We start from the raw sequence: 23,305 nt of genomic DNA, 5'->3' as shown, positions 1-23,305 counted from the left end.
TGCAGTCCGTGTTGAGAGGTCTTTGTGTCATGAAGTTTATTTAACCAGTGCATGTATTTCTGCATTTAAGCAATTTGAGACAATTCTCAGGACATTGAATATTAAACCTTTCTCAGCGTCTGGGGGTACAGCAGACCCCCACGTCTGGGATCGCCTACCACTTTAATTTAGAACTCCCCTTTTGAAATTCCTGCGTACAGGCCTGATATTACTGTACCTTGTTACAGGTAGTGAAGTGAATGCAAACAATAGGAAAATACTAGTATTATCAGGCAACTGTAAATAACTTTACACCTGGTTCGAATAGTGCTTCTGGCTTCATGTCTACCTGACTGTAGACACCAGGTTGTTACATAAGTGTAAACAAATAGCAAAGTACAAGTTTTGTCCCTGAGAATAATTTGAGACCTAGTGTGTGTTGTGTCCTGGAGCAAATCCAGCTGCACATGCACCTAATTATAAACATTTAACACCAGCCAAAAGGATTCAATTTTTTTATTTAAATGCTCTGAAACAAATGAACCTCCAATTTCACCACATTGGCTACACTACTTTGCACAATAGTGTACTTATCACATAAGGCTTTCCTTTCTACATACATAACTTTAGCTATAATGCTATGCCTTGACATCTCAAAAATCTGGATTGAGAATCAGCCATCAAAATTCCTGGAGCCACCAATGGTAGCATTCTGTATAAATGGGTACAGTAGTGTAAGAATCAATAATATTTTAGGTAATTTGTTTCCCAATACAAACACCACTTTGCAGCCATTTCTTCTTGGGCGCTACTTTTAATTTCACCCTAGTTTTATAAAAGTCACAATGTTCCTATAAACTGTAGCTTGGCTGTTTCTGTACTGGTTTCAGTACTGGTTACAGTTATTTCACAGTTTTGTCAAGAATATATCCAATCATTCCTGATCACTTACTGTACTGGTCTTGGCACATATAATACTATACTGACAGTTTAACTTGCACTTTAAGTGTTGATATGCATGCATGTGTATTCTGTTGATAAATAAAGATGATCAGATGCAAGGAAGACTTTGACCAAGAACGTAAAGAATACCAAAATCAACTCCAGATGATGAGAAATGAGATGCAACAACATGAGGAAAAGTTTCAAGAACTGGAAAGTCAAATTGCAGAGTACAAAGCACAGGTATTAATCCCTAAATTGAAAGATATTAATAGACAAACACGCATACACGCATGCATGCGCAAATATACACACATGCATTCACACATGCATGCACACACACGCACACACACACACACGCACACACACACACACACACACACACACACACACACACACACACACACACACACACACACCCACACACACACGCATGCACACACACACACACATCCTCACATGCAAGCACATACGTATGCGCACACATTCACACCCATGCGTGCACACAAGCCTGCATAACACAGACATTATTAGAACTTTGTGTGGACATAATCAAATTGTAGACTTTATTTCGAGCGTTAATTGGATGGCTGCAGGTTCGAGGCTGCCCTGGTCCAGTCATGGATTTTTCTCCTTTTTTCACCTTTTCAAACATGAGTAGGTGTCCTACAGACCTTCAGCACTTGTGCTGTAAAGCCTTAATTAATAAAATAAAATTTACCATGAAGTGTTGCACCAATAACTGCAGTTCATGATACTTCAAAGTGTAATACAGTATAATAAGTGCACTGAGGCATAAGCCATTAACTGCAGTTTTTTATGTAATTCTATAAAACGATTGTGTTTATACTTATAAATGTTTTCTCATTGCACTACTGAAGACTGATTGCTGAAGTGCATTATTTTTACTTTATTTCTCATATTTTTACTGAATTCCTTTCCTAAAAGTACATTGCAAAATTTTGTCTGTAGGAACTTTTACCTCATCTATTGTGCTCACAATGGCATCAATGAAAATTACATAGGCTATTCTCTGTGGGAAGAATTACACTTTTATGAAATTGAATAAAACAGACATTTTCCATTATAAAATCTGAGTGATCAACACTTTCTGCAATTTGCTCTGATAGATGTCTTTTAAATTTTGACAAGTTACCTGGAAATATCAACATTTTAAAGATTTGAAGTAATGCAAAAGGCTATAGATACAAAAAACTAAAAGGCAACTAGTGTTTAATTGAAATGAGTTTCCTCAGCAACTAACATGTCTTAAGATTTAGTTACGTAGTTGAGATACCTTCATGGTAAACTCGCTAGGTTACATGCTTTACTGGTTACATTATTTCTTGTGCAAATGTAAAAACCATGTTTTACCAAGTAATTGGTGCACTGTACTGATCCATATAATAATGTTAAATTAGTAGTTCGTTTTCAACACTTACAGCCCCCAGTATTGCTGGGTGACACCATTATTCAGTACTAGAACTCAGCAATTAAGTTGGCAACATATTGCTGAAATGAGTTGTCATAAATCAAAATGCTTGTTTTACACAACCTGGAGGCTAGTACACTAGTGATAATTTTGCAGCTGGTACTACTGTTAAGGTTACAGTATAGTCACAGTCAGTCATTCAAAATTTTGAATGTATATTGATTCTTTTTGAGAAGGTCATAAAACCAATCTAGCAGTATAAAAAGATTAAATTGAATGTGAAACCCTTCATAATTTTTGTGTAGCTACGTATACAGTGTAGTTTGAGGCAACTGAAACAATGGAATTCTACAAGTTGTTGTAGCACAGGTAAGCCAGCCCCTACATTGTTCACACTCTAGCTGTCACTACCATGTTTTCCATTGCCAGATGCAGTAAGCGCTATGGGCATTTCTTGGACATAGTGATACTGTATATGGCCTATGGAAGCATTTTCGATATGTGTGCTCCCGGTGACAGAGATACAAGCCTTCAATGAGTTTGTATCACTCAAAGAAACTACTAAAAAGTTCAATAAAATGTCTTCATAATCATGACAGTAACTTCAAAAATCACTTCCACAGATATTTTAGTTGTTTAATTACTTGTGTTAAAATTATAAGGATTCATTGATGTCTGTTAATCTGGGTTTTGACAGCGTGTTTTGTAAACATTGCTCTATCATGGACCAGACACCCAAGAACAGTTGTTATTCTGCAGTAAAAGCAAACAAGTACAAATAGTTAAATTCTACCACAACACATGTAAAGTTGTTGAAATTATTTATCCGTGCTTTGGTAACAGCAGATTTTGTAATTTGTCATGCCCACACATTTTAAAGTATACTGTAACCTTAATACACCTTTGATTTTGCCAAGGCACACTTTTAAAAGCTTGGCCAATTTTATATATAACACAAGATGAAGACGAAGACAGTTTTATTAGGTATTTGTTTGTCATCTTTATAACACACACACAAGCAAGGCAATGCAGTTTTTGGAAATTTCCTGGTGGATTAAAAAATGTGCTAACATGGCAGATTACATACGTATACATCAGTTGTGGTGGTTGTATACTTCTTATACATGGCAGCCAAGATATGGTTGTAATGATGTTAAGATTTTTAATAATGCTCAGCCATTTTTAAAAAATTTTATTGCATAACACACTTTCTCTACCAATGCTTTTGAAGACTGTGCCTTTTTTACAGCTTGGCTGTTTTGCACGGATTTGACTCCTTTTTGAATTGTAAAACCAACCATCAACTTGCTTTGTTGCTCATTATTTTTACCCAATATGTTCATATCTATGGATACAATGATGATTATAGAAGATAGAAATTGCATATTGTGTTTGACTATTAATTTTATTGATATGTCAATGGATCTGCAAAAATCCCACATGTTCATGCAAGCCTAATTTTACAACAGAATGCATTATACAAAATGGGTGAAATATTTACAAATTATAAAAACAATTGAGCACTTGTTTTGCAATGGAGGAGGGGACTAATGGCAAAAAATTGGTAACAATACGTTCCCGAAAGTGAAAGGAGTTTGAAAATCTTAGTTTTGTGTTAGTGCTCCCAAGGAGATGGAGGATATATGTGCCTGGACAAGTGGTTTACTCTTGCTTTTTCCTTGACTTTTTACTTTAGTCATGGAAGGACCTGGATGACATAACTTGCCAACCAATGGGTTTGCTTGTTCATGGACAGTGTAATAGTGAAACTCAGTAGAGGACTATAGCTATGTAACTGTCTCAGCAAAAACGTGCCTAGTTTACACAACTTCTGATTTTTCTCAACAGCAAATAAGATGGTAAAACCACAGAACTGTACAACCACATACAATCATCCCCAGGCTGACCAGAGCTCCATTAAGGCCCCACACCGCACATACGGATTGCCACTGGGCTTGGGAAAAGCAGCCAGCAAAACCAGACCACTCATGTCTAGCTGATTTTGATTGTGGAATTAGATAGTTCATTCATGTAGCTTTGTGTCCTGGGTGAAAAATCAAATCTGCTGACATGGGCAATAATACCAGTTTTCTCAGACTGGGTCACATACAACTGTGTCATGTGAGATCACGTGATCCACCCAATAATACAAAGTTATAAACTGGCTGCTGCGGCTGTTCTAAGTGGCTAGTACTACTTCTGGACATTTTTCATGGCTGAAATTGGTAAGTTAGCTGTTATAGAGTATCTGGCTATAAATCTGCAGTTGTATGTGACCCAGTCTGGGAAAACCAAGCTTATCGCCTATGTAAAAGTGTCGAGAAACTCTGGTTTTAAGTATTTAGTATGTTGTAGCTCACCAATGGTTGAAGCAATGTGTACCAAATTTTCACATGTTTTACACCAATCCTTTACCTTTCACAGCATCCACTGTGCAAGTAGCCAACAGCTAAGTTTCCCATCATTTTAGATAGTTTTTAAACCCAGGTTGCTAGCTGTATCAGGCGAGCTACAAAATAGGTGGGAGGCGGGGGGTTTGGAAAGCAGGCAAGATGGTGTTCAAAAATTGAAAAGGAAGGCGTAGGGATGAATTAGGTCACGTTTTGGGCCTTTGAGGTATCAAAATTGGCTAAAATGAAAGGAAATTCACAGCAGAGGTACTCATTTAAAACCACAGAGCTGTACAACCACATGCAGTCCTCCCCAGGCTGACCAGAACTCCATTAAGGCCCCACACCGCACGTACGGATTTCCACTGGGCTTGGGAAAAGCAGCCAGCAAAACCAGACCACTCAAGTCTAGCTGATTTTGATTGTGAAATTAAATAGTTTATTCATGTAGCTTTTTATCCTGGGTGAAAAATCGAATCTGCTGACATGGGCGATAAGACCAGTTTTCTCAGACTGGGTCACAATTAGAGTTGTACTGATTCCCACTTTTTAGAGAAAACCGATATCTGATTAATTTTTACCCTGTTTTGCCAATATTTAACCAATACCCGACTGTAGGTCTCTACAGGTTATACTTGTGCATATTCCACTAACAGTACAGCTAGTAGAGCCAATGTAGTGAAATTGTACACTTACCTCAACTTAAAGTTGCTAGTCAAACAAGTGGGCTAGGGCCTACACCATCACTGTTTATCTTTGTGGTTACCACAAAACATAAACAAATTACCTAAGGGCCTTTGATACCAGCACTCCCAGTGGTACTGCAGGTGCTGAAGCTGAATAGACTAAAGGTAGTTGGAAAAGGCAGATAAGATCGGATGCAGACACAGACATGGACATTTTCAAAAAGCACTTTTACATTTATTTTTCATACCTAACATTGTTTTTTACAGCAGTCTTCGCTTCCAGACCCGGGCGTTGATTTGTCATAGCGCTTATCCATTTATAAGTGCACATGTGAAGGACTAGACCAGCACTTCACAGAATGCCAATGACCATATAGTGTTGTACACATGCTCTAAAGTCTAATACAGACTTATATAATTGTAGAGATTAGCTTTTATGCCCCATGCAACTTAGCTTAGCAGACCAAATCCACAATCTTATGTCTTTTAGTATAAGGCGCAGATGCTTATACCAAGCGTTGAGGGTTTCAAGGACCTGGCCTACGAGATTAGGTTGGGACATGCCATGACACTGAATTAGATTTCTAGAGCATGTGTACAACACTATATGGTCTTTAGAGTGCTAGTCTATCTCTATCCTTCACACATGCGCTTATAAATGGATAAGCGTTATGACAAGATCGACGCCTGAGTCTGGAAGCAAATGCTGATGTAGAAACAACAGTAGGTATGAAAAATAACTGTTTTGTAAATGTAAAAGTGTATTTTAAAATTATCTGTGTCCGTGTCCAACCATATCCGCTTTTTCCAACTACCCATAGACTAATAATCTGCTGACTACAGCCCATTACAACCGATTTCCGATTATGGTAAAAACAGTTAATTATCGGCTTCTACCGATTACTGATCTGATTATCGGTAAAACTCTATTGTAAGTATATCTTTATTATATTTGGCTGCTTTATGTATTACAAGCATATAAAACAATTGTGTGTTGAATGGTTACCTGCCTGCACTATAAAGATATATTACTGACTTTTGTATTAGAATAGATTATTATTTTACAGTGAGTTGATGCATTTCACAGACAAGGTTTATAGTTTAGCATCATTATTCTGCCTATTATGCTAGCATTATGCTTGATGCTTCAAAGCACCTATTATGCTAATAATTATACCAGCATAATAAGCTGGTGCCTATTTGTGATATATAAATGATTATTGGATTTGCATCTGACATTTGTTTTTAGAGCCTCTTTTGTATTTTCCAGGATCAAAATAATGATAGGTTTTGTAAAATTTGGTCGCACGTATCTCAAGAACGGCTGGGGCGATTTCACTCAAATTTGGTATGTGGACTCAGGGGCGGAACCAGAGCCAGCAAGGGGAGGGACACAAACAGGCTAAGTTGTAGGAGATCCAGATTCTCTTGCTAGTTGTTGCATTTTTGAAGCAGCAAATAATCACCTCTTAGTAGTGTCTCACTGATGATTGTTGCCATTTTGGCCCTTGAAGATGGTTGTGAAGTCTTAAAAGCTGTTAAAAGGCTCCAAACGTCCTAAACAACAGCAACACGATAATTAATTTTAGAGGCGCTTAGTACGCACAAAGGTGCTGGGCAGAGTGCTAGGTAGCAATTTAACAGCTAGTTTGACATTGGTTTGCTTCAGTTTCAGGTGAAATTGTAGTAAAATGTACATATTTTCATGAGTTGTATAGCTAAATTGATCTTGGCCTGACATAAAGTTTAGTATTTTAATCACAAGTATGGCTGGCTCTTCCGAGAGGGGTAGGGGGCATTTGCCCCAAATGCCCCATCCTGGATCCGCCATTGGGACTATTGAGTAGATTAACTCCAATGTGATAATTGCATCGTTCATGTGAGCATGGTGCTTGTATGTGTGAAAATGTGTCCTGTTAATAACACATCAGTGCTTCATGCTGGCTTCCTCGGCTGCAAAGCACACTACCATGTGTCTTGATACTATAATTATTCTGCCAAACCCCTTTGTAGCAAAGTTTATAAAAATCATGACAGTTATATAAATGGTTAGTAGTCAGTGCTGTTCATCTGGTGTGCACAATGCAGAGAGAAGATTGCAGACATGACATGCACCATGGCACAGCTAACAACATGTCCACAGAGCTACAAGGTATGACTATGTGTATTGTGTGTGTGGTGATGTCTATTAAATTCTATTTCTACTATACAATTGCATTTGCTTTTTTTGTAAAGTGTACAAAACTAAACCTTCTCCCTGTAAAGAAGCAAATAATGAAGAAAATAAGCCAACAAAGTGTTGAAGATGTAGGGCACTTTCATTATAGAAATTGCTTCACTTCAAGAAGCGAACACAGAGCTATGTATGTGTAAAACCATATTTTGGTCTTCCTGTTAATGATAATGCAAATGTACTGGTATTGTAAGCTGGCTTTCTTGGATGCATGACATACTATGTGTTGTAATCATATTTCTTCATTAGTAGTGCTTAAAGAATTATTGTCTTCAATGCTTATAATTGAAAATAATGTATAGTTATATCATGCTTCCCCACATAGTGTGTAAAAACTAACAGCTTTCTTAAGTTTCTGGTAGGTTAGTTATAGATCAAGTCACTAGCGAAGCCTATGACCAAGTCTGCATGTAAACCATGTCTTCTATCAACCTATGGTGAGACTTGAAAATATTTGGGTAGTTAGTTGCTGTGGTTTGAAGAAAGACTCAGTTGTTGCCATTGTCATGACAACTGCTTATCTTGGTCAGAGTGGTCTCACTATTGCTTTTAAATCTTTTGTTCAGCTAATATGTGCGTATGGCTAGGCCAATATGTGAGTACGGTAACGTTGTTTTTATGGGAACTTCTGCCACTCATCTACATAAATTGGATTCAATTCAGAAGATGGCTGAGAAGTTGTGTGGCACCACTTTTCTCATTTCTGGCTTCTCGTTGTAATGCCAGTTTTATTGGCATGCTGTGTAAATTGTTAGATTTATTGTGTCAGGGACCTCTTCAGAAATTTTGTCCTGTCCTTACTTCCGTTATCCATGCTTACTCTTTCCGCCATGTTATGGATGACAGTTTTTTTATTGCACCAACTGGTAAAATATAATTCATTGGACTTATTTATTAACAGTTTTCTGGGCATGATTCCTTCTATTTGGGCCACCATCCCATTGACTTTGAGGGAAAGAGGTGTTATTGAGGGATGGTCTGCCTTCGCCAACTCCTGCAGAGACATGTTACTAACACTTGACTGTTATATATGTATTTTTGTATGTAGCCGTGTTGTGCGCACTGTATTTGATATCATAAAAATATGAAAAAAACTGCTAGTGGGATGTCTATGACTTGCTGGTCGAAGGGAAATACTCCATACAATTTGAATTGTATTCCAGCAACAGTCACATACAATCAGGTGCAAACTTGATTGTTTCTGTTCAGAAGTTCAGCGCATGTACCTGTAAAGTAATGTCATGTATGTATCCGCCAGGGTTAATTAAGTAATTAATCAAATAATCTTTCTAGGTGTTGACATTCCATGTATTCATGTGGCTTTCTGTGCAAAACGTACCATAAAGACATACAAAAGATATAAGTGTTGTTATTCTTGAAGGGATCTCAATTTAAATGTAATTTGTTTCACCCTGATGAAGTCATTCACAATTGTAAGTAACTGAAAGTAGCAAGTGATATGCCTCGAAAATTTACATTAAATGTAATTTTTGAGCATGTTTAATAAATCAATGTTAGTTAAATTATCTTCTAATTTCTTGTGTATAGTTGTTCCATGTGTTTCAGGTACATACTGTTCAGACTATATTGACTCTGTTTATTCTGCAGGAAGTAGGGGTTGGACCTTAAAAGGTGATTTGGCTAACCAAATTCGTTGGGATTCAAAAGAAGCTCTTGGTCCAACTGTCATTGATCCAAATATGTTTGTAGCAAAGTATACCATTTCTCCCAATGGTCCTGACCAGTTAGCTTTAAAGAAAGGTGATAAAATTCGTGTCAAAAGATATAATGACAGTGGGGATTGGTGTGAGGGAGAAACAGACAATGGTGCTATAGGATGGATACCTACTTTGTACATTGTTGAACTGAATAGCTTAGAAAAACACTCATGGTATCATGGCTTGGTGTCCAGAACAGAAGCAGAGTACCGACTCAGTAGTGGCATAAATGGAAGCTTTTTAGTTCGTGAAAGTGAGAGCAATCCAGGTCAGTTCTCAATCAGTTTAAGATATCAAGGACGCACCTACCATTATCTAATATCTAATGATGATGATGGAAATTACTACGCTGCACAAGGTCTTAAATTCAAAAAGCTGTCACAGCTAGTGTATCACCACTCAAATGATGCAAATGGGCTAATTACAACTTTATGTCAACCTGCAGTAAACCTAACTAAACCGCCAATACATAGTCTATCCCATGAAGTAGATAAATGGGAAGTTGAAAGAAGTGATTTAGAGATAGGACCAAAGCTAAGCTTAGACCGGCACGGTGATGTTTACAAAGCAAAATTCAAACTGTGGAAAAAGACAGTTGCTGTGAAGACGTTCAAGGTAATTAATTTGTTTTACCTTACAAACTCAGAACTATGATCAGATTGATATCAATAGTAGAGAAATCCATGTACATAGTGAGTAGTTGTAAGCTACAATGACTCTGCATGCTTTTGCTCTATCAAGACCCACAATAATTGGTTGCATTGCCAAGACAATAAATTACTGTACAACTCTCAAATAAAACTCCATACTGTGAGTTGTTTATGTGTAGTACCAGTTTTGCATTCCTCACCAAAGTGTAACCAGACTTGCGAAAAGAGGTCTTCCACACACATCCAATTCTATGAATTCAGAAGACCATAACTAAGTGTATATTAATGCATTTTTTAACGAGATAATTTCTTCATCTACTGAGCTATGTTGCAGCAATGCTTCAGTCACAATGTGTACATCATGTACATACTCATTACAAAGTAGAAAATTCAGTACTTTGATGAGGCAAACTAGTAATCTAAGTATGCTCGTATACATACACATGCACACACATGTATGCATGTGCACACACATCCACACAAACACTAGCCAAGCTGAGAAATTAAAAGTGGTGGCCAATGCAATGATTTTAATGCTAATAAGTGTTAATAACGCACAGCCATTATAAGTTTATAAGCAATTAATATCATTGCAGCCATTGCTTGGCTGATTTCACAACTTTTTCACCCGAAGGCCACACCTTTCTTCACAGCTTGTGTGGATTTTATTTCTTTTTGAACTAATTCATATGGCCCATATTTATTAATATTATTGTAATATACTAATAAAGTGCACATTTTTGAGAACTTCTAATAGAACACACATTCGTAGAATGTCCTTTGAAATCTAAACTTTTAACTAGAATTTTCATTTATAAAGTAAAAATTAAGTGAGGCAAACAGCTGTGATAGCAGTGACTTAGTGGTCAAACATTTGGGTGGTCAGTATGGATTTTGTTTTTTTTTTCAAAATTTTGTGCACTATAGCCGTATGGTGACTGTTCTATTAGAGTATCTCACTCCATGATTTTACAATTGTTTTGTCGTTTTTGTTTTGTGACTCTGTATCTGGTATTTCTTTGTTTTTAAGCCATCAAAAGACACTGCTACAATAATTGGCCTATCTACACCAAATTTCAAGTTATAATATTTCAATAAATGGATTATCCTGTATATAGCCATGGTAAAAATCCAACCTTTTTAGGTAAATAATTGTTCAGAATTTTTATCAGATTCATAGCTATCATAGTATGTAGATTAACATTTATATGCTCTTTATCTGTACTAAATTTCATGGAAATCGAACAAAATGTTTGCATTTTACAACAATTTTGGAAAATGCAAGAAAAGAAAAATCTTGATATTGTAGTATGTACCTTAAGAAGAAAAAAGAAGAAAATTTGACCACCCATATATCTCACCAATGACTAAAGCGAATTTAATAAAATTTGTTGGGTGGCTTACCCTACCTGGCAGACAGCTATAGTGCAAAACTGGTGTGCTTTAAAGAAGGTACTATACAGTATGCATACATGAAAATCACATAGTCTTTCTTTCTGTCAATATACACAGTGTGGCACACTGATTCTTGGCCGCATGACACACTATGAAATGTCTTGATAATGATAATAGACCCATCAAAACATAATTTTAAAACAAAGAGATCTTATTTAGTGCATAGATATTACGCTGCACTGCCAATTTGTTTTTGCAACAGGAAGTAAACAAATCTGCAGAAGAATTTCTCAAAGAGGCTTCAGTGATGAAACGTTTAAAGCATCCTCACTTGGTGCAACTACTTGGTGTCTGCACTCAACAAATGCCTTTCTTTATTATTATGGAGTACATGGAGAAGGGAAACCTGCAAGATTTCATCCAAGGACCTGAGGGAGCTGACCTCCAGCCTGTGACACTGGTGTACATGGCACAACAGATTGCTCATGGAATGGCCTACCTTGAAAAATATAATATAATACATAGGTTAGTTCTTAAATTGTATGATACACTTCACCCAATAAATATTTACACACTCACTTGTGTGCTCACACACACACGCACACACACACACACACACACACACACACACACACACACACACACACACACACACACACACACATGCACACACGCACACACACGCACACACACAACAGGGTGTATGACACTTGTGTCCTGGGGTCTATGACGTATTTGTTGATATTTAGAACAGACAACTGGAGCACACACTTTCTTGCTGCAAGTTGTGACTTAACATTGCTACAGTTGTGTCAGGAAACTACACTTAAATCCCTTTTTGTGCTGTGCTATTTGCAGATGAGCACACTCCTGTCTACGATGAAGGAAGCACAACTAGTAAAACCAGTCTATGTAGGTGAAGCAAAGGGCTGGCATTTACCAGCTTTTTTGAAGCTGGTGAAAAAGTGGCAACTTAGGGTTATATGATGTATGGGCTATTATGCATGTATTACAACTTCTTCAATGGTAGTTGCAGCTCTATTGTATCAGAAATTTACTCTAAAACAAATGTAAAATTTGCCATGAAATGTACATGACATGCCTACGATTACAGTCATTTGTACATGCCTTCAGAATGTTTCTTAACTTCTGCTTGCATAAAAATCAGAAGAGTATACAGGTAATAGTTGTAACTACAAATCCACTTTGTATCTCAGTATCTTGATTATTACGATGAATATTCTTGTTTATCTACTTAATGAATTAAGTTACCTGGCTAGAAGCCTCTTTGTACATATGGAGCCAATTGTAATTGCTACTACCATAACATCTTTACTGGTGATTTTTGTCATGACTAGACTTACAGACATTATTTACCACTAGAAGAGTGTGAAAATGTTGTAGATTATTAGGTATGGCTGTATTTGTACTGGGGTGTTGTTAATTAAGTCTATGACTGCCAGAAATATAATTTCTGCCATATTTCATCCCTCTTAGTGGACCAAGGTGGGGATTAGCTCCCTTACCACCATGTATGGCCATGCACTGATACAGACTAGTAGTTGGTTATGACAACATACGTACTCAGCAAATTCTGCTTTAGTAAGCATCATAGAACAGAGCGCAACAGTAAAAGCTTGTAGTATCCTTATACTACAGTACAAATGAAGAACAGTACAAGGAGTGCTTCTACAATAAATCCATTCGCTACAAAAATTGCAGACATTTCTCATTATACACTACTCACAAATTAACACCTACATCATAGTGGAGAAAGAAATGGGACACAAAGGGGACAAAGATACTTATGATGCATGCATTGTAGCTGCTGTGGTTGGCAAAAAGGCATGCTTATCTCAGACCTATAAACAATGTTGAATAGTGAAGAAATCAATGCTATAGTGTTACTTATATTCTTGGCTGAAGCCATCAGTTAGTCGGTCAGTTTGTCGGTCAGTTTTAACCAGCAAGCTTGGCTACATTATGTTTAAAAATTACTTCTGACAATTCTTTTTTATTCACCTATTTTTTTCTGGATTGATTCCTGTAATAAGACAAAATTAATTACACATGCATTTTCTTTTCCAGCTGTAAATATAATTACTAAAAAATATAGCTAAAATCAAGATACTCTAATAGAGCATTCACGTAATACAACTTGAGCAAATTGTTTTTAGGGTAAATGACTGTTGTCTCCCAATTTCATGTTAGCAGTGATTGAGAATGTGCCTTCATGAACATTTTTTGTGACACTGCAAGAAAGATATGTGAATTCTAATTTATTATTCCTAAAGATTATCTCTGATTCTTTTTACCACTAATTTTTCCCAAATTATTCTGGCATAACGCATGCATGCCTATTAACTGTTTAGTAGAAAATTCAGTTAAACGTTCCATAGGTATTTGCTGATTGTATTTGGTCCTTGGGGACAGCTCTGCATGCATTTTTAGGTTGCTATGCCTAAGCAATGAAGGAAAAGTAAGGGTGGTGTTAATTTTTGGTGATATTTTTGGGCAGGAAACTCAAGTTTTCATAATCATGCTCTCTCTCTCTCTCTCTCTCTCTCTCTCTCTCTCTCTCTCTCTCTCTCTCTCTCTCTCTCTCTCTCTCTCTCTCTCTCTGTCTCTGTCTCTGTCTCTGTCTCTGTCTCTGTCTCTGTCTCTCTCTAGTACTATACACTGTATGGTAAATTTACAAATTAACTCTGGTAAACTTCTAGACAGTAATTGATGACCACTGTGACCCCAGAAGTACTGGAAAATTCTTGAGAATCACTTAAAATGAAGCAAAAACAATATCTGACTGTTGTCACCCAGATGGTGAAAAGTCTCAGTTGCTTTCCAGAGCACTGAGAGCAGCATAAACAAAATTTAATTATATCACCACATTAAATTGCAAGGATAATTTATGTACATATGTAGCTGTCTTGTGAGTTTGTGTCTAAAAGTAAGCTTTACTCTTTATCCAAACTGTGTAAGGTAGATATCCAACTCAGTCTCTTGCTGTAAATACAGTGTGCCATATTGATTGTGTAAATTTGTTATTGTTTCCTACCTACAGACAGCATGTTATCCAAAAGGTGAATTCTGAATTCGTTGCTAGATGGTTTATTCACAAATTCAGCAATTTGTTTCACATGTATAGTCATTATTAAGAGTTGTGTAGGAGATTGGTAATTATGACCAAATGGTTGGGCATGCTTCAAGCACAATAGGTGTTTTGAAGTATCGAAAACCACCTTGTTAACCACCTTGGGTACCACCTTGTACAGGTTGTCTATAGCCTTTGTGTTACCCTTCTTCAGAGAAATTGATAAAGAAATGATTAAAAAATAGAGAAAAAAAAGCGTAATAACGTATTGGGCAGAATAATTTTATTTCATATTGTAAATACTTGCTATGAAAATGCATCTCACAGTCAAATGTTGAACTACTTCTTTAATAGAATGAATAGAACAGACATGTGGCTATTTGACTTGACTGTATTATTAGAGTACATTAAGGACATCTTGAATTAATGTTCATTTGCAATCAGTTTTTAAACAGTTGCTCAATCCAAACATTACCACTGTATATTCAAAAATAATTATGTTTGCATTACATGGGCAATAAAGCATAAACTTTGAACACAATCATGAGCATATTTGGCCCAGTATGGGAAAACTGGTCTCATCGCTTATTTAAAAGTAGCAAGAAATGCCGGTTTTAAATATTCAGTGTGTTGTAGCTCACCAATGGATGGAGCTACATGCACCAAAATTTCACATGTTTTACACCAATTCCTTACCTTACAGAGCATCCACTGCACAAGTAGCCTACAGCTAAATCTTCTGCTGTTTTAGATAGTTAAACCAAGGTTGAGATAGTTAAACCAAGGTTGACTGTATCAGACGAGCTCCAAAAGGTGTGGGAGGTGGGGGCTGGAGGAGGGCAAGGGCTGGTTTAAAACATTAAAAGAAGAAGGCATAGGGATGAATTGAGCCACGTTATGGGCCATTCATGATCAGGTCTCAAAACTGGCTAAAATGAAAAGATGCTTAAAGCACAGGTCTTTATTCAACACCACGGAGCTGCACAGCAACATATATGGTCATCCCCAGGCTGGCCAGAGCTCCATTAAGGCCACAGACCACACATAAGAATCGCCACTGTACTTGGGAAAAGCAGCCAGTAAAAGTAGACTACTCAAGTCTAGCTGATGTATGAAATGATAGTTTAGCATAGTGTTATTGGTGAAAAATCAATCTGCTGTCATGGGCAATAAGATTGGTTTTCCCAGACCCAGTCACTTCTTAAGTAAAATTTTTGAACACTGCTGCATAGCATAATAAAAGCATAATAGGCTGGTGTGTACCAATGATGGTGTTCTCAACATGCACTCATTCATACATATGTAGAGTTATTAGTAGTTGAAATGCTACGGTTTGCTGCTACATTAAAACATGTGCAATTTTTGCTGTAAACTAGTTTGTGAAAATTAATCTATATGAAATTTAAAGCGCAACTGTTTTAAACAGCTAGCACATACTCGTTCCTTGACTCCTCTACAACATGCTTACACACTATCAGGTCATAATCTTGATATTAAGAAACTTCATACATACCTTGGTGTAAGAATTGATAATAATATGTCATGGTCCTCTTATATACAAATGATAAGTAACTAGACAGATGCAAACAGCATCGTGGGGCGAGCCTGATGACTTTGAAGTATTGATGGCAGTACAAACTACTATAGACCTTACGAGTTGTATGAATAGTTCATATTGCTCATGGATTTTACCTGTATCAGTACAAGCTTGATGCTTTTATTGATAAATCAACTGTAGGATCTAAGGAGATCTAAAAGAAACCATAATAAGCTATTTGGGAATTCAGGAAGTTGGACATTCTTTAGCTATTACACTTAGTTTGTTATAGTATAGCTAGTTACATGTAGATTTTTTGGTACTCGGTACAAATAAGAATGAAATAACTTGCTAGAAATCAATGTGTTAATTAGCTATAAAGGTGAAATAAATATGATAATTACAATTACAACAATGTAGTTCTCTGGATCATCCCTATTGCTGACATTGTCATCCAGGTCTTCATCATAATCCAAGACATCCCATGCGTCTGCATCATCTATAAACGCCAATTGCCAGTGTCTAGTACTGCTCCTTAGCTGGTGTTCATTACGCCAAAAGAGCCATGGCGAGGCTTCACCCAAGCTTACCATGATAAATAGTCGCCAGAAAACATGCACCAGGTAGTTGATGACACAAGCAACCTGACCACGACAACCGTACAAGAAGCACGAGGTCTCACACCTACAGCACGTACGCAGAAAGATGTTTGCACGTGGAACACAAAAATCACGATGAGTGTCAACGGTGTTTTCTTTACGAACAATTACGATGTCTAAATCAGATGGTAAACGTGGCAAACTGTTGACAAATGTTGAAACGTCTTGAGGTAAGTTAATAATATGTCCACTGTACCCATATTGGCCATGTGGTAAACGGTATATTGACATCATTGGTATAATGACATCATTGGTATAATGGGTGATATTAGCATTTGCTCTACTTGTGTCAGATCCTATAAAGAGCAATTAAAACAACAAAAATATGGAACAATCATTTTTTCTCACAAAAATAAGGTTTTGCAGGGGGCGTTCACGAGTCACATGTGCTGACACTTTGAGTGGATTGAAAACGGTAAAATTGTGTTATTTATATCTGACTATGTTCCATATTTTGAATGCTTACTTGGGAACGTGTCCTGCAAAACCTCAATATAGCGTTATTCTCCTATTATTAATTAGCTTAAACTTTTACAAGGCAACAACGATTACTAATGTTAAATACACAAATGTGTAGGTTTAAATAAACAATGGCACACTTACAGCAAGTTCGGGTGGTACTGGGCCTGGATCCATGTTGTTGTCCCCAGAATACAATTTAGCAAATGTTTATCCGTTGTGCATCTTTTACAAACGTTCATAGCATTAACGGATATGGAAGGGAAACGTTCCATACAGACTACACAGCATGAAAATTCTAAATTGAGTAGGCCCTCGTGAAACTCACACATCTTTCTTATGACGGCAGGATCATTAAATGATGGAACTTCCCGATTAAATTGCGTAGGGATTTGTGGGGAGGGCAGTGCATTTCTAGTTCTTTCAATTCTCCTCTGCTCCGCTGTCATCCCTGCTCTTCGCCGTCTCATATACTCCCTGTCTCTACACCTTCTTCTTTCCGCATCTTCAGGGGTTTCTCTATCTCTTCTGCGCCTGTACTGCTCTCTCCTGCGTCGAAGGCGTTCATCTGCATCCATTGCACGTGGCTGAGAAGTAACGAGGGCAGTAATCTACGCCGGTAAATGCCGTGATATGGTCCATTACACATCGCCAAATATGGGAAAGCAGTAATCTAGGCCGGTAAATCCCGTGATATGGTCCATTACACATCGCCAAATATGGGAAAGCAGTAATCTAGGCCGGTAAATCCCGTGATATGGTCCATTACACATCGCCAAATATGGGAAAGCAGTAATATACGTCGGTAAATCCCGTTATATGGTCCATTACACATCGCCAAATATGGGAAAGCAGTAATCTAGGCCGGTAAATCCCGTGATATGGTCCATTACACATCGCCAAATATGGGAAAGCAGTAATATACGTCGGTAAATCCCGTTATATGGTCCATTACACATCGCCAAATATGGGAAAGCAGTAATCTAGGCCGGTAATTCTCGTGATGTGGTCCATTACACATCGCCAAATATGGGAAGGCAGTAATCTACGCCGTTGATTTATCGTGATATGAATCATTACGCTGGAGCAAGTGTAAGGTATCCGCTTTATATCGTAATTTATTGTCGTATTACGGGTCCATTACACATTGACTCCGTTTCTTATCGTAATTTTGTTGTAAACGGGTCCATTACACCGTTGACTCGCTAGTGTGGGGCTCGCTCAGGCTCGCCCCAATAAATCAACAAAGTATTGAATTTTATAAAACGAAATCTTTACAACTGTCCACCTGTTACTAAAAGAACAGCATACTTGACATTAGTTAGACCCATCATGGAGTATGCCGCCCCAGTCTGGGATCCATATTACAATATTGACACATACAAGTTAGAGAAGTACAAAGAAGAGCTGCACGATGGATTTTATCTGAATACTCTAGAACTATCAGTGCTACATCATTATTATCCACTCTTAACATACCCACGTTACAACAGCGTCGTCAATCATCAAGGCTAACATTGTTCTACAAAATAATTAACAACTCACTACCTATCTCTATTCCCACACATTACCAACGTACCCAATTTCACACAAGGCAACACCACCTGAATCACTTTATCCTGCCAAAAGCCACCCTTAACACTTATAAGTACAGTTTCTATCCTAGAACAATTAAAGATTGGAACAATTTACCAATTAATGTGATTGAATCAAGAGACATAGAAGAATTTACTTACTTACTTAATCTTAATTATTGTAATTATTAGTTTAATAGGATGTATGCATGTGATTGTACCTTTTGTGGATTTCACCCCCTGGGCCAGCGTTGAAACCGGGTCGGGTCATCCGGGTCACATTTTCTCCGGGTCATCCCGGGGCTGGTCTGACCCGGTTTACAATTTATCCGGGTCTGACCCGGATTGGATCACGTGAGAAACGAAATTGTTCGTTTGACGACGTGGAAACTTATAAATGCTATCGCGTAGCTCTTTCGTGAGCCACGCCCACTTATCGCATTACCAACATACGCTCAGCCGTGCTCATTTTTTAGTAAGTGTAGTATGTGGCACGAAATTGAGGGTATCTATGGTGAGGGGTAGCTATTGTCAGTAGGTGAAGACCTTTTTTTTTTGGTCTACAACTAAACTGAAGTTGCAATATTTACTCAACACGAATCGAACGCTCAAAATGTAGACTCGTTCGCTCGCTCGAGACTAGCCGAAACACGTCTCGGCTTTAATTAATCCGGGTCACATCCGGGGTCAGTGGGTCATCCGGGTCAGCAGTAGTGACCCGGTTTCAACGTTGCCCTGGGCCAACCAGCTAAGCTGACTGCCCAGTATCTAATCTTAAATCTAGTGTGTCGTGCGGCCCAAGAAGCCGGCTCGCCACACCGTGAGTATATTAACAGGAAGAAAGAAAACGCAATTTTCACATCTATGTACTGTAGCTCTTATTATTATTTATTTATACTGAGCAGTCAGCCCTGCTGGTATGCTCAGGAAAAAAAACAACAACAAAAAACAGTTCTAACTTAACATACAGTAAACCAATTGTTCAACTAATTACAAGCTAGTACTAGTGTGGTAATATGATTGTAAAAGTGATGTGAACGAATCTGGATCAGATGTTTCAATGATGTTAACAGGCAAGGTGTTCCATTCTTTAACAGTTCTTGAGAACTAGCTGCTCTGATATGATCTGGTGGATGATGATGGAATTATGAGATGCAATGGATGGTATGATCTAGTTTCTCTCGTTGATGGTAAGTAATATGATGGTATGCAGATGGCAAGCTGGTGATGGAGTGCCTTGTGCAGGACTTGTAATCTAGATATCTTGCGACGAGTCTCAAGAGATGGCAGGGATAATTCATTTAACATTGCTGAAACTGAGCTAAATCTACTATAGTCATTATAAATCCATCTGGCTGCACGACGTTGTACCTTCTCTAATTGCTGAATTTGTGAATTGTAGTATGGATCCCACACAGCTGATGCATATTCCATTTGTGGCCTCACCATTGTGATGTATGCAGATTTCTTAACTCTTTGTGAGCAACTACTAAGATTACGTTTCAAAAAGTTGAGGGTTTTTGTCGCCTTTGCTGCTATGGTAGATATGTGTGAAGACCAGGATAATGACTTGTTAATTAAGATGCCCAGATAAGAGTGTTGCTCAGATGTTTCTAATATATGGCCGTTCAGTATGTAATTATGTGTGATGGGTGAAGTATTCCTTGTGCATTGCACTACAGCACATTTGATGACATTAAAGTTCAGTTGCCAGGTGTTAGCCCATTCAGATAACTTGTTCAGATCTTGTTGGAGCTGGATGGTGTCTTCTCTGCTATTCATTATTCTGTAAAGTAAACAGTCATCTGCGAACATCCGAAGAGGAGAATCAATATCATTTGCTATGTCGTTTATATACAGTAAAAACATCAGGGGACCCTGTGATCCCTAATCCAAGAAGTGCCGGCCAGTTAGGGGAGTCTACATGCCACATTTGAAGAAAATCGGTCCAGCCATTTCCGAGATACGAGTGAACAAAGTTTCGTTTTAATTTCTCTTCTTCATTTTCATTTCGCACACTTCACAAAATCCTCCATACTGCTGATTGCACGAATCTTTAAAAATTGCGTGACGCATGCGTGTATGCGCACACAATAATTAAAGTGTTTTGTTTCATTTTTTTTTTTTTTAATCCGGGCTTGATGGACTGCCCTTTCCTACCACCCCCAGCACAGATTGCAAGTGCTGGACAACTGAACAAAATTAAGCAGACAAATGGTAGGGTCCGCAATGCGAAAAATCGATATCCTCCAATCAACTACCTAACTATTGTCAAGTGTTAGGCTAAGTGTAACTTGAATAACACCACCGTGGCAGCCAAGTTTGTCACTTTCTTCTGGTAGAAAACGATACAAATGTCTTAAAATCACGTGATTTTTCGTTGCAGCAGTTCGTAGGGCTTTACGTATGCCACGATATTCACTCTCAACATTGTTCAAGTAGTCTATCATCAACTCAAAGTATTGGTGGTTTGATTTTATTGGTCAGTTTCTGGTTGCAGCACGATCTGTGCAGCTTTTTGGCGACAGACAAAATGTTTCTTGCTCTGGAACACAGGACAAGCAGAGCAGCAACAGCGCCGTGGGTCAGCAATGACCAGTACTAGGTAAAGTACCTGCATGCGGAGTATGGTTGTAATTGAAGCTTGTTAGCCATCTGGCTAAGCCATCTATATGCTGTAATTCGGCCAAAATGACGCGATTTTTGCAAACAAATACCAGAATGGTTGATACATCAGTGAGACAGTCTCCAACAGCAAGGATGCCAAGCTTATAAACACCTAACAATACGGTTATCTCGCCCAGTAAACGCACAGAGCAATCCAATGCATGAAATAGGCACTCACGTGATCAAAATTCAAATCGCAGAAATACCCATGGAATCGCTTTCATTTCTGAATAAGAACCATGCAGTGTGCTCTTTTTGTAAATATTTGTGTTAATTGTTCACTCAGGCGTGGTCTGGGCCAGTGAAGGTGTGTTTTATGCTGTGATGGCATCATAGGGAGAGTCTCAGACTACTGGGCTAATCGAGATGTTGAACCTAATGCACACAAACTGATTGTCACTTGATTCCAAGAGATTTTAATGTCATTGGAATAGATTATGGATGTATTTTCCGAGATTTGAATATCGATCACATGAGTGCCCATTTCATGCATTGGATTGGTCTATGCGTTTACTGGGCGAGATAGCCGTATTGTTAGGTGTTTATAAGCTTCGTACCCTTGCTGTTGGAGACTGTCTCACTGATGTATCAACCATTCTGGTGTTTGTTTGCAAAAATCGCGTCATTTTGGCCGAATTTCAGCATATAGATGGCTCAGCCAGATGGCTAACAAGCTTCAATTATAACCATACTCCGCATGCAGGTACTTTACCTAGTACTGGTCATTGCTGACCCACGGCGCAGTTGCTGCTTTGCTTGTCCTGTGTTCCAGAGCAAGAAACATTTTGTCTGTCACCAAAAAGCTGCACAGATCGTGCTGCAACCAGAAACTGACCAATAAAATCAAACCACCAAAATTTACAAGAAATAATAAACACTCATACTCCTACCAAGAAATTAAGTACAAGAATTCACCTTCCCTGGCTGTCTTCTGCTTTAAAACGACTCATACGTAAAAAGCAAAGAGTTTATAGAAGAGCAAAGCGTTGTTGTCGAGATAGTGACTGGAATGAATATAAATCATTACAAAAAGAGATAGATCATAAACTAAAGTACCAACACAAATCCTACCTGACAAACCTAACTTCATCACCAGACAGTAACAAAAAGTCTTTATGGCACTACATCAAGTCACGAAAACAAGAAAACAATGGTATTAGTACATTAATAAATCCTATAAATGGTCATATCATAACCAATCCTGTGGAAAAAGCAGACACCCTCAATCAACACTTTCAGTCTGTCTTTACATCCGAAGATAATAGTAACATTCCTGACAAAGGTCCATCCTTATTTCCATCTTTACCTACATTTGAGATTACCGAACAAGGAGTCTACAACTTGTTAAGTACCTGTGACACATCCAAATCCCCTGGACCTGACTCCTTGCATCCGTATGTACTGAAGGCCACAGCTGCCGAATTATCTCCCATTCTAACTCATATTTTCAAACAATCACTAGAATCTGGTGAAGTCCCATTACAATGGAAGCATGCCCATGTCACCCCAATATTTAAAAAAGGTTCCAAAGCTCACCCAGGCAACTACCGTCCTATCTCACTCACCTCAGTAGTTTGTAAAACAATGGAGCATATCATCATGAGTCAAATTATGAAGCATTTGGAGGACCACAATATTCTTTCAGACAACCAGTTTGGATTTAGATCAAAACATTCCTGTGAGACTCAACTACTCATTACTGTTAATGACATTGCAAAAGATATTGACAGGAACCTGCAAGTTGATGCTGCTATATTAGATTTTTCTAAAGCGTTCGACAGAGTAGCTCATTCTAGACTTCTCTACAAATTAAATTACTATGGTATAAGAGGAACTGTCTTACAGTGGCTAGAGTCCTTCCTTCATGGTCGTACCCAACAGGTTGTAGTAGAA

General features: G+C 37.9%; 1 protein-coding gene across 3 annotated transcripts in view; it reads left to right on the top strand.

Moving 5' to 3' along the window:
• LOC136265462 (tyrosine-protein kinase Abl-like) overlaps positions 1-23,305 on the top strand; it is a 57,366-nt gene that overhangs the window by 14,976 nt on the left and 19,085 nt on the right. For all 3 annotated transcript variants that reach the window (XR_010705536.1, XM_066060335.1, XM_066060336.1), the window contains exons 4-7: positions 1,027-1,164; positions 7,518-7,581; positions 9,271-9,995; positions 11,688-11,950. Coding sequence is in view for 2 of the 3 variants with exons in the window: in XM_066060335.1 (XP_065916407.1) it covers positions 1,027-1,164; positions 7,518-7,581; positions 9,271-9,995; positions 11,688-11,950 (1,190 nt within the window). In the remaining variant the exon portion in view is untranslated. The remainder of the gene's footprint in view (positions 1-1,026; positions 1,165-7,517; positions 7,582-9,270; positions 9,996-11,687; positions 11,951-23,305) is intronic.

The sequence above is a fragment of the Dysidea avara genome, chromosome 9, assembly GCF_963678975.1.
Source record: "Dysidea avara chromosome 9, odDysAvar1.4, whole genome shotgun sequence".
NCBI classification, from domain to species: domain Eukaryota; kingdom Metazoa; phylum Porifera; class Demospongiae; order Dictyoceratida; family Dysideidae; genus Dysidea; species Dysidea avara.
The sequence above is the reverse complement of the archived record's forward strand: the minus strand, read 5'-3'. Positions and strand labels throughout refer to the sequence as shown.